Below are 16,005 nucleotides of genomic sequence, written 5' to 3'. Positions count from 1 at the left end.
GTAGAGTTCTGGGGAGGGTTAAAGTTCACACACATATAAAATACTCAAAATGCCTGGTACGAAATAAGTACTATGTGTATGATTACTATTATTGAAAATCTGTGAGAATAGTAATTAAAGTTGTAGCTGCCACTTACTGAGTATTTACTTGGGGCAGGGCTATGCCAAGCACTTACTTATCTTGTGCAATCCTTACAAAAACCCCAGGAAACACTGACCTGGGGAAATCGAGGCTCAGAAAGGTCAACCAATTTGCCCAAGGTCACACGGGGGGGGGGGGCAGGTATTACCCAGAGCCAGTGTCCGTAATATCCAGACTGCACTGCCTCCCTGCATGTCAGATTCCAGGGGGTCTTCAAGACCCATCTAATTTCTACCCCCTCGGTGTGGGGATGGAGAAACTGAAGCCAAGAGCCACCGTGACTTGTGCAAGGTCAGACAGGAGCAGAGCAGACTGAGCAGAGCTAAAGACAGGGCAGCATCACGTGGGGCATCCTATGTAGGGAGCAGCAGGACCAGGGGCCTGGGCTTTCTCCCACCCAGGGAAGCCAGGCAACCTTCGCCCCACGGGGCCTGCGTCCAGGACTCACGTTCGGCAGTAGGCAATGAACTTCTTCAGCTTGGCCAGGTCGATCTCGCCCTCCACGGCCTGTGTCTGGGTCAGCGCGCTCACGTGCAGAGTGATGACATGTTTGGCCAGCATCTGGGGAGCAGATGGGATACCAGATCAGCCCATAGGTCCCCCCGAGCATGAATCTGAACACAGAAGTAAAGCAGGCAGGGAGGGCTGATGGGGCCCTGGCATCACGGAGCCAGAAAAGGTGTCAGGTCTCAGGCATGCTCATCCTGCTCACTCAGCACCAGCCCCTCCTCCTGCGAGGAGCCTGTGGATTCTCCTTTAGAGAGGACTCGATGCTCCTTGCTCCCCTGTCCCATCCATGTGGCTCAGGTCGGGGTTCAGCCTGGATACCCACTCTCTGGGGCATGTCTGCTTCGAGGATGGACATTTGATCTATCCAAATCAATGAGAGTCCACCGTATGACTTTTGCTAACAGCTACTGGAAAAGTGTAGGCCTCCTTTTCCTTGGGGGCTGTTAAGCTAAAAGCTAGTAAGACTTTGCCACCACAAGGGGAGCAGCTGCCCAAGAACAAAACCTCTACCGAGGGAAGCAAAGCAGAGAGGCCGAGACAGAGCTGTTTGAGAAGCCGGTTCTACCTGGGCCTTAAGCCTCTGGACTCTATTCTATAAGCCATTAAGTTCTTTTCTTTCAGAAATGTACTAACTATAATTAGGGTTCTATTACTCATAACCCAATGTCAACTCCTCCGTTTCACGTATAAAGGACTAAGGGCCAATCACACGGCACATCACTCACAGCAGAGGCAGAGGCAGAGCCAGGCCGCAGGGCCCCAGACCTCCACCTCACTGCTCTGCAGTCTGTAGCAACCACCATCTCAGGTGCTCCCCTCTCAATAGCCAATCCGATTCGGGACTTCACTGGCCGAGGTCCCTGTTTGCCCGCCCCCAGAACCACCAGCCCTGCCCCGCACGCACCACATCCCTCTGCTCGTTGTGCTCGTCCTTGACAATGAAGATCATGTCGAAGCGGGACAAGATGGTGGGCATGAAGTCAATGTTGTCCTCTCCCTTTGTCTCATCCCAGCGGCCAAACACTGAGTTGGCAGCAGCCAGGACGGAGCACCGGGAGTTCAGAGTGGTGGTGATCCCAGCCTGAGGGGACAGAGGAGTAGGGGAAGAGATGACAAAGAGCTCCAGGACATGCCTCTCTCGTGCGCACACGCTTGCAGGCCTGGGCAAACAGGACTCGGCCCCCGCCAAGCAGAGCAGCCCGAGGACGGCGGGGCCAGGTGGCCATGGCAGAGTGGGCTCTCCAGGAAGGGCCGCTCACCTTTGCGATGGAGATGGTCTGCTGCTCCATGGCTTCGTGGATTGCCACACGGTCATCTTCTCGCATCTAAGTAGGGAAAGAAACGTCCATCAGACCCACCAGGCAAGGAGGCGGGGAACAGCAGCAGCAGCAGGAAAACCAGCAGTAGCTACCACTCCTGAGTTCCAACTCCATGCCAGGAAATGGGTCACTTCTAATCATGGTGACATCTGTGTGGGCCTGGCTCCCTCTCCCCACTCTCCAGATATGGAAACTGAGGTTTGGAGAAGTTAAGCAACTTCCCACAGTTATCAGAGTGACAGGCCCACGGACTGAACACGTCTCCCAAGCCTAAGGAGGTTTCTGCTAGCTGAGCACAGGTCACACACCCCCAGCCCCACAACTATAGGTGCCACCCACCTTCCAGCCACCACCTGCCCTGCCAGACCCACCTTGTCAAACTCATCAATACAGACGACCCCACCATCAGCCAGGACCATGGCTCCGCCCTCCATGATGAAGTTCCGGGACGAGGGGTCCCTCATCACTGAGGCTGTCAGGCCAGCTGCACTGCTGCCTTTCCCAGACGTGTACACCTGGTAGGTTGGGGGAGATGTCAGGGCCCAACGACAGTCCCAAGCTTTGACCCCAGTAAGTCAACGGGACCCAAAGGGTTATGATTTGCCCAAGGTCACACATCCAAGCTGGCTGCAGAGCACAGAACAGAACTCAAGGCTCCAACTCACTGCTCCTCCCTCTGGAAGGGTAGGCTGCCCTGGGCTTCAGTGTGCCTAGATGTTCTCCCCAGGAGGGCGTCATACCCACAGCTCACCTGAGCCTCGCCAAGTCCTGAGATGCAGCGCTGAGGGGCCCAGCTCAGAGATGAGTAAACCGAGGCCCAGAGGAGAGGAAATGGCCTCTGGGCTAGGATGGGGACTCCCCACCTCCAGGCCCTTGTCGTCTTTGCATAGACTTGTGTGCCACATGCTGCCACTGAGCCCCTGAAATGGGGCAAGTGCCACCTGAGATGTCCTCAAGTGCAAAATGCACATGGATTTCAAAGACTTGGTGCTAACAAAAACGTACAGTATCTTATTAATAATCATCTATATTAAACTGTATGTTGAAATGGTAGTATTTTAGATATAGTAAACAACTATATTATGAGACTCAATTTCACCTGTTTCTTTTTTATGTGGCCACTAGGAAATTTAAAATGACACACATGGCTCACACATGCAGTTCATGTGACATTTCTGGAGAGCGCCGGTGTGGAAAACCTGGCACGTTTCCTATCTACCCAGAGACCACCATCTCCCCCTGGACAGCCCCACCCCACTGACCACAGCAGTCAGACATGCTCCTGCTCTGACCCCCCCAGACCCACTCAGTAATGCAGCAGAGGACCCAGCTCATGGACAATTGGGTTCAAATCCTGCTCTAGAGCTTACCAGCAGTGGGACCTCAGGCAGGCACTTACGACATTCTGTCCCTTAGTTTCCTCATCCATAAAATGGGGGTAACAGTGCCTACCACACAGAGTAGAAGTGAGGCTTAAATGAGCAAATATGTGCAAAGCACTTCCAGCAGGGCCTGGCCCTTGATTTTAGCTGTTATTATTATCAGTGTCCTTATTTAACAAATGGGTAAACTACACACAGGGAGATTAGGTGACTTGATCAAAGTCCACAGCCAACTGCTGGCCAGGCTGAGACCCTAACCTCATCCTAAATCTCAGTCCAGTGTTCCTGTCCCTACCCCAAAACTACACACACACCTGCTGGTTCCCTTCCTCCCCTCACCTCCTCTGCCACGCCAACCTCAGCCAAGAGTGAGGAAGAGATTCTGGGTGAGCTAGCCCACCACGGGTGTCCTGAGGACCCAGGGGCCCTGTCCTGTAGCCCTCTTCCCTGCTGGGACAGCCAGGGTGGAGAGACTGTCCCAGGCCACTCACCCCAATGGGAGAACACTTTTCCACGAACTTCAAAAGCTGGGACTTGGCCGTCCCTGGGTCCCCCAACATCAGGAGGTTGATGTCGCCTCGGCGAGTAAGTCCGTCAGGGAGTCTGAGGGAGGATGAGTAAGTGGACAAGGTGAGAATCGACCTGAGGACTGGGACTCAGGCTGGTCCCCAGAATGGTGGGCTGCTGGGCCCACCCAGCAAGATCTGACAGATGTTCCTCCCAGCTGGAAAGAAATGGATGGGAAACTGCCTGTGGGCTGCACATGGTGCAATGAAACGAGTGCTACGAGGGCAGGCTCCTGGCTCCCCAACATGCGCTAGGGAGCAAATTCTTTTACTTTTTTGTGCCTCGATTTCCTCATCTATAAAATGGGCACAATAGCTGCTTTCTCACAGGGCTATTGTGAGGACTAAATGGGCTTCAGACACATAAAGTCTCAAAGGAATGCCTGGCAAAAGAGGAAAAAAAAAAAGAATGCCTGGCATATAGTAAAAACACAGTAAATGGTAGCTATCAGTAATATTATCACTATTATCCTATTGTTTTTATAGTTTCAAAAGGATACACAACATCGTTTAAGTGTCAGGTTTTTCACCTGTTTCATTCCTGTGGAAACTTGGCTTCAGAGAGGGGGTATCTCTCACCCAAGGTCACATGGTAAATAAGTAGCAGGTCAGAGATTTAATTCCTGGTGCCCAGAAAACTCCACGCCGAGCACTCTCCCATTGCACTTGCCAGGTCCCTGGTGAGACAGGTGCCCAGATCAGCCTTGGCAAGCCTAGAAGCTGGCAGAGGTGCCTGGGGGTGGGAGGCAGGCTGAGGACCTGGGAAACATGACAAAAGCACTCAGTCCTGATCATCTGGCCGCTGTCCTACTGTGGGCCCTGTCCCCAGATCCCCCCAACCCAAAGGACCCAGAGCCCCACCTCTTTCGGGAGCCCCCAAAGAGCAAGCAGGCAATGGCTTTCTTCATATCTGCGCCCCCAAAGATGGAGGGGGCGATGCTCCTGGAGATGACCTCGTAGACATTGGGGAGGGAAGCCAGGCGACGGAACTCCTCCTCCTCCTGTGGGCTCATGGCCCCGGCAAGACTACGGCCTGCATGGGGAGGGCAGGGCAGGTTCATGAGTTCATGTGAGGGATTGCCTCCTATAGCCCACTGCCCGGCCTGGCCCTAGCTCAGGGACCTCTGGAGACTGTAGCACAGCCTCAGTCCAGGTAAAGACAGAGACCCCAGCTCTACCCTGCTGCCCCTAGTCCCAAAGCTCTCAAGAGTGGCTTGGTGAGTTCCAGGGTCCAGGGAGTAAGAGGAGAAGGGTGTCTGAGGAATTAGAAGACCAGATCACATAGGCCCTTGAGGACCATTGAAAAATCTCCCCTTTTGCTGAGATGGGTGGAGAGCCATCTCAGCCAAGGAGTGACATGGTGTCTTTGGTCATGATAGCATCGCTCACTCTGGCTGCTATAGAATAGAGAAGGTAGGGGCGCAATGGAGACAGGGAGACCAGTGAGGAGGACCAAGAGCAATGCAGGGGAGAGACAGTGGGGCTCACACCAGGGTGGAGACAATAAGAAGTGGTCAAGCCCTGGGCACATCATGAAGGTGGAGCCAGCCAGACCTGCTGACTGATTAGATGTGGAGGATCAGAGAAACAAGAGGAGCCGGTTTGAGAGGGTGAGGACAGAAAGCTCAGCTTTGGCCATGTTAAGTCTCAGCAGACATGTCAAGTGGACAGTTGGATAGATAATAAAATTCTGGAACATGGGGAGAAGCCCAAGCTAGAAATGGAAATGTGCAAACTGCCAGTCTATAGGTGAGTTGTGTTTTTTTTTTTTTTTGAGACAGAATCTTGCTCTGTCGCCTAGGCTGGAGTGCAGTGGCATCATCACACTTCACTGCAACCTCCAACTCCGGGGCTCAAGTAATCCTCCTGCCTCAGCCTCCCGAGCATAATAGCTGGGACTATTGGTGTGCGCCACCATGCCCAGCTAATTTTTTGTATTTTTTTTTTAGTAGAAATGGAGGTCTCACTCTTGTTCAGGTGGGTCTCGAACTCCTGAGCTCAAGCGATCCTCCTACCTCAGCCTCCCACAGTGCTAGGATTACCGGTGTGAACCACTGTGCCTGGCTGTATAGGTGGTGTTTAAAGCTTTAACTATCTAGGTAGTTTGTATAAATAGTGGACCCTGGACTCAGCCCTGGGGGACACACCCCTACAAGTTAATTCACTGCAGCTAGAGGGCTGGAACGAACCTGAAAACCGTCAAAGTGGTTCCCACTACCCTCGGTGTAAGCATGAGCTCCCCATCTGAGCACCCAAGGCCCCTTATGTGGCCCTAGCCACTCATCTGCAGACTCCCACAGGACCTGCCAGGCACTCAGCACCCTGGCCAGGCTGGGGTCTTCACCAGGTCCCACCATCCCCTCCCCACTGGAAGATCGCCCACGCCAGCCACCCTTCAAAGACCAGCTCAGGCACCCCTCTTCAGGGAGCCTTCCCAAGGCCCAGCCCCTGCCTTCTGCTTCTCTGACCTTCAGCACCTCCTTGGAATTACACAACCTTGCATTTGACACCACCTCACCCGTGCTGTCCCCAGTGCTCTCATGTTGCCTTATTTCTCCAACTAGACCCTAGGTGCCTGCCTGCCTGGAGCCCTACACTTCACTTCTCTTGTATCTTCTGTCATAGCAACGTGCAGACATGGCACTCGGTAATTCCCCTTGATGTGACCTGAGTCCTTCCGCCTTGATCCTGCCTTTAGGCAAATACCCTCAGCCCAGGGCCACAGCTAGGACCTACAGGTGGAAGTTCTGGGACAATAAATTTTTTCTTAATATAAAAAAATGAACATTCTCCTGCTATGAGCAATGCAAGGATGTCCTTCCTGGGCTACCTCATGAGTTAATGAGCTGCCTGTCAGCAGAGGTGTGCAAGCACAGCCTTTCGGTAGGGATAAGCCAGGATCCCAAAGCCAACTCACCAGAGCCATCTGTGTCCACCTGGATGCCCAGGACACGGATGTAGGAGCTCCGGATGCCCACGCCCACCCTGTCACGGCCCTTGCTGGAGGTCAGGCCGAACTTCTTGATGGAGTAGATGCCCATGATGGTGACCCTGTTCCCAGGAACAACCTTGTCACACAGGTACCTAAGGGCAGGGAAGAAGGAGAAAGGTCGGGTTCAGATCAGGGCAGCAAGTCCCTGACCCCACCCACCTCATGACACTCGTGGCCCTGAGCATTTTCACCAAAGGCACCCCTGAGCTGGCCCTACCCAACAGTACCCAGAAAGCCGGTCCCTCTCCCCGTCACTAACCACCCCATGTCTGGATGGCTCAGCTGCTCGGAGGATGGTGTTGACAATGGTGGCAGCCAAACAGAAAGGCAGGTGGTGGCCTGACCCTCTCACTGAACTCAAGAGCCCATCTTTTATGTTGGCTGAGAGGGAGGCTCGGTGCCATCCCACCTGAGCTCTCCAGAGACCCTGTTGTGTGGCGCACTTCAGTGACGTCAGGGGAGGACGTCCTCCTCCTGCCCTCTAGCCTCCTTGCAGGGCCACTCCCTATTTTTAACTCTTCATGGCTCTATGAGCTCGCCCAAGTCATTTTTGCCTCTGGGTTTTCATTTCTTCTTTTAAAAATCAGCTGTGGAAACAGGGAAGTCTGTAAGTCACTCAGCCAGTGCAGCGTGCAGGGGACACTTAGTAGCTCTGTGACCTCAAAGTCACCGTACCTCTTTGAGCCTGGGGAGATGAAAAAGTGATCTGACCTGCCTCAACTGTTGTAGAATCAAACGGGGTAGCAGATACAGAAATGCTTTATACACCATCCAGAGTCACATCTCCATAAAGGACTATCACTGTCACTATTAATATTCTATGGGCCTCCAGCTCCTCTCCCCAGACCCACTTCTTACGCTTTCAGGATCATGTACAGCTTGGGAAATAACACATACTGAATACTGCTAAACACCTGACGTGCATTTTTGAGCAGTCCTATAGAGATTAAGGACTGTCCCTATCCCCATTTTACTGATAAGGAAACTGAGGCTCAGCAAGCTCGAGTAACTTGCCCAAGAGAGCAAGAGTCTGACCCCTACATGCTCTGTGGCCACTGACGAGCTAAGGAAAGATATGGATCTGCTCCTCAGAAAAGCTCACACACACAGAACATCTGCACAACTTCACGGCATGCAAGCCCAGGTTAAGAGCTCTAGTCAAAGACCTCCAAACCTCCTACCCAGGTTAATGTCGGGGGCCCAGCACTCTCCCCACTTCCGATCGCTCAACGGAATCTTCACGGAAAGCCTGGGGAGGAGTGCGGGGTATCGGGCTGGGAAGAGGCTTTCCCGGCTGTTGCTTATCTCGCTGTGCTGCCCTGGGCCTCTCAGTCCTAGGAGGGCTGGACAGATGCTCCTGGGAAAAACACAGGCTTTGGAAATTGACAGACGTGGATTCAAAGCCTGGCTCCTCCACTCACGCAGTCATTTAACCCTGCAAGTTCCATTTCCTTATGTACAGAACAGGGGCTGATGTGCCCCTGCAGAGTGTGGGAAGACGAGAGAGATGAGAGGAACCTACGGAAGCACCAGGCACAGAGCACGCGCTCAGCAGCCAGCCACCTTCTCCACCCCAGCCACCACGCTCCAGACGGATCCGTGCCCAGTACCCACCTCCCAGCCCTTGCCCGCCTCACCTGTCGCAGTAGAGCTGCATGTGCCTGGGCATCTCACCGTGGGGCACCGCGTCAGGCAGCTCCTGCAGCTTTAGGGTCTGGAAGTCCACGCACTTGCACTTGTCGGGCATGATGAAGTAGGGGTCCAGTGGGCACTTGGGGCGCCCCGCCTGATCCCTGGACGGAGGAGGGGAAAGGGTCACCAGAGCTACCCTGAGAACCCAAAGCCTAGGGTCATTCATCCCAGAGTGAGCAAGGAGATGTAGACAGCAGTAGTTCAAGGGATCTCCAAGATAAGCTGGGAAAGGCCCTAGGAGGGCAGCTCTGTGGTGGACCGAACACTGGATTAGGAGTCGAGAGAACTGCTTGAGGCCCGGCTCCTTCATTAACTTGCTGAGAGGGGGCAAGGTCACACTCATGGTCCTACTGCAGGGTCTCAGTGTCCCCACAGGTGAAGAGAGGCTGGATCATCAACTCCTTTATTAAACCCCTGCTCAAATCCCAGATCTTTTCCTGTGAGATTCTAGGCCTTTAGACCATTCTGAGGTCTCGGCCTCTACATACTCCTATGTAATAGTCATTAACAAATATCACAGCAATAGACACAAGCAGATATCATAGCAAAGCGCCTACTATATGCCAGCCACTATTACAGGTGCAGGGGACACAGCAGTGAACAAAAGGTCACTGCTCCTGTGGAGCTCAAGTTCTCATCAGGGGAGACTGGAAAAACACACAAACAACTACATGCTATAGCAACAGGTACGTGCTGGGAAGAAAAGTAAAGTAGGCAGGTGAGAGAGAGAGACCAGGTACGTGTGCGCCGAATATAAGAAGCAGGGTCTGGGGAGGCACCCCTGGTAAGGGGACACGTGAGGGGGAATGTGAAGAAGTGAGGACACAGGCTACGGCAGCCTGGGGGAAGATGCTCCGGGCACAGGAAACAGCAAGGTCAACGGCCCTGAGACCGGGCTGTGTTCAGTGCATTCCGGAAGCAGGAAGCAGGCAGTGTGGCAGTGCCTGGGAGGGGAGGCAAGGCCGGAGGGAGCCAGGAGCAGACAGTGGAGGGCTGTGCAGGACTTGACTGGGTGAGACGGAAACAACCGATTCACTTGCAGTGTCAAGGGTCACCGGGCTGTTGGGTGGGGAGCAGACTGAGGGAGACACCAGTGGACGCAAGGGACTGGGGAGGTGCTGCACTGCTGCAGTGAGAGATGACAACAGCACAGAACACGGCGGACGTGCACAGGGGTCAGGAAGCTGAGGAGGCACCAGCCGGGGAGCCAGGAAAGAACAGCCAGCGAGAGGGAAGGGTCCCTTTGGATCAGGGTCTGCAAACGTTTTCTATAGAGAGCTAGACAGTATGCCTTCTAGGTTTTGCGAGCAAAGGCAGACACTCTGCCTTTGTGGCGTGAATGCGGTCACGGGCAACACGTAAACGAGTGAACTGGCTGTGTTCCTGGGCTGTACAGCTGGCAGGCAGGATCGGGCCCAGCGAGCCATAGTTTCCTACTGAAGATTCCGGGTAGACAGACTCATTCCGCTGGTCTACTTTTCCCTCCCAACGCTGGGCTTCTCAGAGGTTGTCTGGGCATCCTGGCAGGGACAGAACTCACCAGTGCAGAGAGACACTATGCCCTCTTTATGGTGTCCAGGAGCCCCAGGGCATCAGATCTGAGCCAATCCCATGGGCACACCCCTACCCCAACCCACCCCAGTGGGTCTCCGACAAGCAGCTGCAGGTGGTGCTTGCTACTCCCCCTCATCCTTCCTGACCCCCACTCAGGTCACCTCCCCAGTCCCTCTCGGCTGCACACTCACGTGTTGCACTTCCTGGGCAGGGCGTAGCCCTCCAGGCCAGGGCGCATGGCAATGTTGGTGAGGGTGTTGCGGCAGCTACGGCACTGGATGGAGATGCGGGTGGCCTTGGCACGGACTGCAGAGGCCGCAATGATGATGCCGGGGATCTTCACCAGGTGTGACATCATGTCCGACTGTAACAGAGCCATCGGGAGGCTTGTGGGTTAAAAGGAGCCAGGGCACCTGTGAAACGTGCGGGGCAGTGTCCCGGGCAGGGGCTGGGGGAGGGCAAAGAGCTGTGGGGAAGACGCAGCTCTTCTGTTCAGCTCAGACTCTGCATCCAGACCATCCGCCCAACACCAGGCCACCTGGACCCAAGGATGCAGGAGCCACAGGCACAGCCCCTGCTTTTAAGGACCTCACAGCACAATGGGGGAGCACAGAAGGGAGCACATTCTTCCGCAGGACAGTTAGCCCTGCTCTTCAACAAGTCAATAATATACGAGAAAGAACTTATATCCACAGTGTAAAGGAAGCTGCTGCGGCTTAAGAGACTTAAATAACAACGCAATACGTCTGGTCCTGTCGAACCACACGAGCTGCAAGGGTGCTGGGGGTGATCAGGTAGACCTGAATCTAGGCAGCATATCTGATGATAGTAGGGATCTCTGTTAATTTTGTTAAGGTGTTGATGGTATTGAGTGTAAGGAAAAATTTTTAAATGCATATTGAAGTGTATAGTGATAAAGTGCTATGTCTGTAATTTACTTTAAAACTCTTTAGCAAAAAAATAAAAGGAGAAAACAGCAAACAAGGAAAAATGTTAATCGTTAAATCTAGGTGAAGGTACATATGGGATTCTTACGATATTCTCTATGCTTTTCTCTGCGTGTATGAAATTTTTCGTAATAAAAAGCAAAAAAACCAGACATGTTCCTTTCATCACCTTTCCTTCCCATTCCCAGTAGGGTTTCTGGGGCAGAGGAGTGGGCTACAGGTCCATGCTGGTGCCCCCGAGAAGCCCACGGGAGGAAGAAGAGATACAGGAAGGAAGCCAGAGCCACGTGGACCTGCGATGACCCGGGGCACTAGAATCCTTGGAATAACCCACAGAGCAGGTGTTTTGGAAAATACCTACAAGGTCGCAGGTATCCTAGCACTTTAGGGTCGCAGAGCTGGAAAACACTGAGGTTGTCTTACGCCCCACCCCCAGCCATCCTAATAGGCAACCCTTTGGAGAGGCCTACTCCTCATCAAAGGCACACCATTCTCCGTGTTTCCCCAGGAGTCTGGGAGGGGAAGCTCATCCTGGGGTGGAGCAAAGCCTGCCTTGATGGTGAGCAGCGGTCCCCACAAAACAAATCCAAGGTCACCTCTACAGACAGGCAGAACCTCATGAAGCTGTTTGGTTAGACACGTGTTCACAGAGCCCCTCATGACGCTGATACACTTCACAGCCTGGAGAGCCCACAGCCCTGTCTCTGAAACAGACCTGCCATCGTGCTATGCTAACTGCGGAAGGCCCGTTAGGGACCCAACAGAGCTCCAGGCAAAGAACAGAGCACAGCCCTCTGAGTGCAGTGCACGACAGAGAAGCTGGCATTAGGTGAATGGGCCACATTTGGGCATCACTGAAGAATTCACCAAGCACAGTTTGCTGGATTCTCATAACCCTGAGACACAACAATCGACGCCGTCACCATCTTCCTCCTCGCTGCTCCCCTGGCTACCCCTCCTGCCTGTTTTATAAATCTTACACACAGCAGCCAGACAGATCAGACAGACCTTTTTAAAATGGAATCAGACCATTCTCCTACTTACACCTCCACCGGCTTCCTACTGTGCTTCAAACAAAACCCAAGTTCCTCCCCACAGCTAGAAAGGCCCTGGTGATCTGGCCTCTCCCCTCCTTCCTCCTCCCCAGCCCGCTCACTGGGCCCCCGCCACACCGGCTTCTTTCCACTGCTGGGAATATGCCCACTTCCCACTGCAGGGCCTTTGCACCTACTGCTCCTTGAGCCTGGAAATCTCCCTCAGGCTGCCACAGGCTGGCTATCATCACTCAGATCCGGCTCCAGCATCTCTCCCTCAGAGGCCTTCTCTGACCACCATCGGGCCACCATCGTGTTGCCCGATTTTCTTTCCTTTTCTTTGTGCCTCTGATCCCAGTACTCCGAAGTCATCCAAATGTTCCTTGTCTGTTTCCCCCACTGTAAGCTCCAAGAGAACAAGGTCCTACCTGTTTTGTTCACCATAGTGAGCATCTAGCTCAGTAGAAGGCACATAGCAGCCACTCGGTATTTGTTCAACAAAACAAATAACTAAATGGTGACAGACGCTCACCAACCTTTCCTGCCTCCTCATTCCTCTTTAGCCATGGTGAGGGTCTTTCAACATGGCCTTGAACGCACCACGCCCTCCTCACCTCTCAGGCTTTGCTGTACCCCAACCCATCCCACCCCCTGGAATGCTCTCTCCTGTGTGCACGCTGCCCGACCTCCACTCGGATGTCATCTCTTCAAAGCAGCCTTCTCCATCTTGTCCAGAGGGGCCCCCACACTCTCCAGTCACCCTCTTGATTGCTGTCATTGCATTTACAACCATCTAAAATTATCGTGGGTGATGTCTACTGGTTTACTGAGTCTCCCCACTGGACAGAAACTGTGAGGACAGGAGCTCATTGTGTAGTCTGCCGTTGTTTCTCCAGGACACAACTCAATGGCTTGTCCACGAGAGAGGCTCAGTAAACACTTGTTCAGTGAGTTAACTTTACAGAGCAGGAGACAGGGTCAGAAAAGTCAAGTGCCTTGCTCAGGGTCACAGAACTGGCTGTATCCAAAGCCTTCTGTACCACACAGCAGCCACCGCCACCCTCCGACTGGCCTCTCAGTGACCCACCTTCAAGCTGCGAACACTGGAAGGGCTGGCATCCGACTTGAGCATGACCTGGATGTCCTGGAGCACCTCCTCGCCGGTGGGCCGGGGCCGGGTCACCTCATCAGCTACCTCCTTGGCAGCTTCCTCTAGCTGGAGAGAAGGAAGAGCACAGGCCGTTAGTGACTGGGGCAGAACATCCCTGGGGGACTCAAGGATGGGGTCCCACTCACCAGCTGCAGGTGCTCAGTCGGCTGTTTGTACAAGTAGTCGGCCAGGTCCTCATCAAAGCTGGCCAGATCTTCCATCTCCACCTCAATCCAGTACTCCCCCAGGTTGTAATGCCGCTTGAGTTCATCCCTAGAGTGGGCAGGTGGGGGAGGGGAAGGGTGCAGAGAAGAGGAAATTTAACACTGGCTGGGGTGCACTTGCGCCCCTGAATCTGCCCCCACCACAGCAACCCAGCCCCATCGTTCCCCTTCCCAAACACACTTCTAATTCCAGGTCCTTCTATTATTTAACCCTGCAGAGGCTACACACTGCCAACAGAGGCATCCTCCAAAGAAAGTTCCGTGGAAGCAGTCCACAAGATAGCTGAAGGATGTTTCAACCCTCAGGTCAGTGTGCACAAAACAGCAAACCAGGTCTTTCATTACAAGACTCCTCAGAGCCTTTAATTCACTCTTAGAGACTAACAAGGCACACACCTCAAACTTGGAGGCTCCAAGGCAGCAGAGACCACGTCCGTCTTATCAACCTCCAGTCAGATACTTTATACAGAGCATCCCCTGGGACTACCGTCCTGACAACACATTTGCGGACCACTGACCTATGCAGTTTGCTCTTAGCTGCACAGTATCACAGGCCCTGTCCCCTTCTACCTTATGTCCAGGAACCAATAAAATGCCCAGTCTGGCCCTGAAAGTCCCTTGCTATAGGAGGACACCCCACACTTCTACAAAGCAACTGCTCCTACCCAGAATGCTTTCCACACCTGAAACTCTGCCCTCAGCTCAAGGGTCAGCCTCTCTGCAAACCTTTCCTAACTCCTTTACATTCACCCTTCGAGGCAATTATCACCTTGGAATTTATTTTTGGTCTCCATGACTCACTTCCCTGACTTATGAGCTTCCTGGAAAGTATGTGTCTTTCCATCTTTGTATCTCAGTATTTGGCACATAGGTGGCAGCCACTGCATGAATAAATGGGAGGGAGGAATGACTTTACCCATTTTACTGACAAAGAAACTGAGGCCCGGAAAGATAGATAACTTGTAAGTCACTCAGATAATAACTGGTCAGGCCCAATCCTGAGACTGTAAACTCACATTCTCTGCATTTTTTTTTAAGAGATGGGGGTGGGGAGGGTCTCACTATGTTGCCCAGGCTGGCCTCAAACTCCTGACCTGAAGAGATCCACCCACCTTGGCCTCCCAAAGCGCTGGGATTACAGGTGTGAGCCACTATGCCCAGCCATTCTCTGCATTTTAAGGTCTCAGGGATAGAGGCTGGCCTACAAGGATTTGACACAATGTCATGGGAGCCTTGTCCAGCTAAAGTGCTGCAGCCTAGCAACCAGAACAGTGCCTAGGTGCCGCAGGTGCTCCATCAATGAAGGTGCAAGACTAGAATGAATAAATGAGTGAAGTAAATCATAACTACCACTTCTACCTTTTACACCCATAAGGACCCGGAGTGTACAAGGTAACAGACGTGACCTGGAAGGACATCAAGAAGCAGATAAACAGGGACATGGCCCAAGGGGCACTAACTGAGTTGTTGGTGGCTCACTCAACAGGTAACTCACTCAAAAGTTAACTTCAGGTGAAAAATATACAGAATCTTATGCGACTGGGGTGAGGGGACCAGGGATGAGTCCTGTGACCCCGGACAGGCTCCTTCCCCTGTCTGGGCGCATCTGTGCCGACTGTCTACGACTCCAAAAGGCGGAGTGCAGGTGTGTGGCCGAACTTGCTCTGTGCCCCCCACTCCAGCTCCACAAGCAGCAGTTTTACAAACGCATCTGTCCTCCAGGCCGCACCTGTATTTGAAGGTGAAGCCGGTGCGGTCGGTGCCCACTCGGTACTGCCGCAGGAACTCCTTGAAACGCCTCTGCAGCTGCGATTTGAGGGCCTGCCCCTCATCGGCACCGGTGTCCCCACCAAAGCTGTCGCTGTAGAAAATGCCAGGGTCGTCAAAGCCCGACATGACTGCACCTGGCGTGGGAACAAAGAGCTAGAACAGGCTGGGGGCGGCGCCCGGACTGCCCTCTCCTACGCCTGGGTCCCCGGCCCCGAATGAGGGGCGGGATGTCCCGGCTCCGAGTCAGGGGTGCGGGTGACCCCGGATGCCCTCCCGGACCCTCACTCCAGTTCCCCAGGAGAAACTGTGCCCCACTCCTCCTGCACCCTGAAACGCTGACACCCTCTGAGCACCCCGTAAGGCTGCCTCCCCCGGCCCCCACTCCTCAGTCCCACTGGCCTCACCTCTCCTTTTCCCCACTCCAGGAACCAGGGGAGATAATAATCTCCACGCTCCGCGGCTGAGTTTCGCGGGAAAAACTAGAGACAGACTTCGGATGCTACGGCCGCTGCGCCCCTATTGGTTCACCGGGGCCCTGCGGCCAGCGATTGGGCTGGTCTGAGAGCACGAGCCCCGCCTCCCGGGCCGGCTGTCGAATCACGTTGGCTGCAAGGCGCAGGACGTCACGCCTCCCCTCCTTCCGGGCTCCATTTTGTATGTGGAACAATTTGGCGCGAAACTTGTGACCAGGAAGGAAGCGGCGGGGCTCCACTGGGCGGACGC

General features: G+C 53.8%; 1 protein-coding gene across 1 annotated transcript in view; it reads right to left on the bottom strand.

Moving 5' to 3' along the window:
* The window catches only part of MCM5 (minichromosome maintenance complex component 5), a 22,163-nt gene extending 6,407 nt beyond the window's left edge, over positions 1 to 15,756 (bottom strand). The window contains exons 1-13 of the mRNA XM_012644717.1: positions 15,687 to 15,756; positions 15,242 to 15,416; positions 13,435 to 13,561; positions 13,226 to 13,354; positions 10,349 to 10,521; positions 8,549 to 8,704; positions 6,837 to 7,003; positions 4,781 to 4,952; positions 3,845 to 3,956; positions 2,343 to 2,486; positions 1,912 to 1,977; positions 1,557 to 1,733; positions 591 to 703 (exon numbers count right to left, since the gene is read on the bottom strand). Of these exons, the coding sequence (XP_012500171.1) occupies positions 591 to 703; positions 1,557 to 1,733; positions 1,912 to 1,977; positions 2,343 to 2,486; positions 3,845 to 3,956; positions 4,781 to 4,952; positions 6,837 to 7,003; positions 8,549 to 8,704; positions 10,349 to 10,521; positions 13,226 to 13,354; positions 13,435 to 13,561; positions 15,242 to 15,408 (1,703 nt within the window). The 5' untranslated portion in view covers positions 15,409 to 15,416; positions 15,687 to 15,756. The remainder of the gene's footprint in view (positions 1 to 590; positions 704 to 1,556; positions 1,734 to 1,911; positions 1,978 to 2,342; positions 2,487 to 3,844; positions 3,957 to 4,780; positions 4,953 to 6,836; positions 7,004 to 8,548; positions 8,705 to 10,348; positions 10,522 to 13,225; positions 13,355 to 13,434; positions 13,562 to 15,241; positions 15,417 to 15,686) is intronic.
* Positions 15,757 to 16,005: the final 249 nt, after the last annotated feature.

This window comes from Propithecus coquereli, unplaced genomic scaffold (genome assembly GCF_000956105.1).
Source record: "Propithecus coquereli isolate 6110/MARCELLA unplaced genomic scaffold, Pcoq_1.0 Scaffold218, whole genome shotgun sequence".
In the NCBI taxonomy this organism is placed as follows: Eukaryota; Metazoa; Chordata; class Mammalia; order Primates; family Indriidae; genus Propithecus; species Propithecus coquereli.
This window is presented reverse-complemented; position numbering and strand designations above follow the sequence as displayed.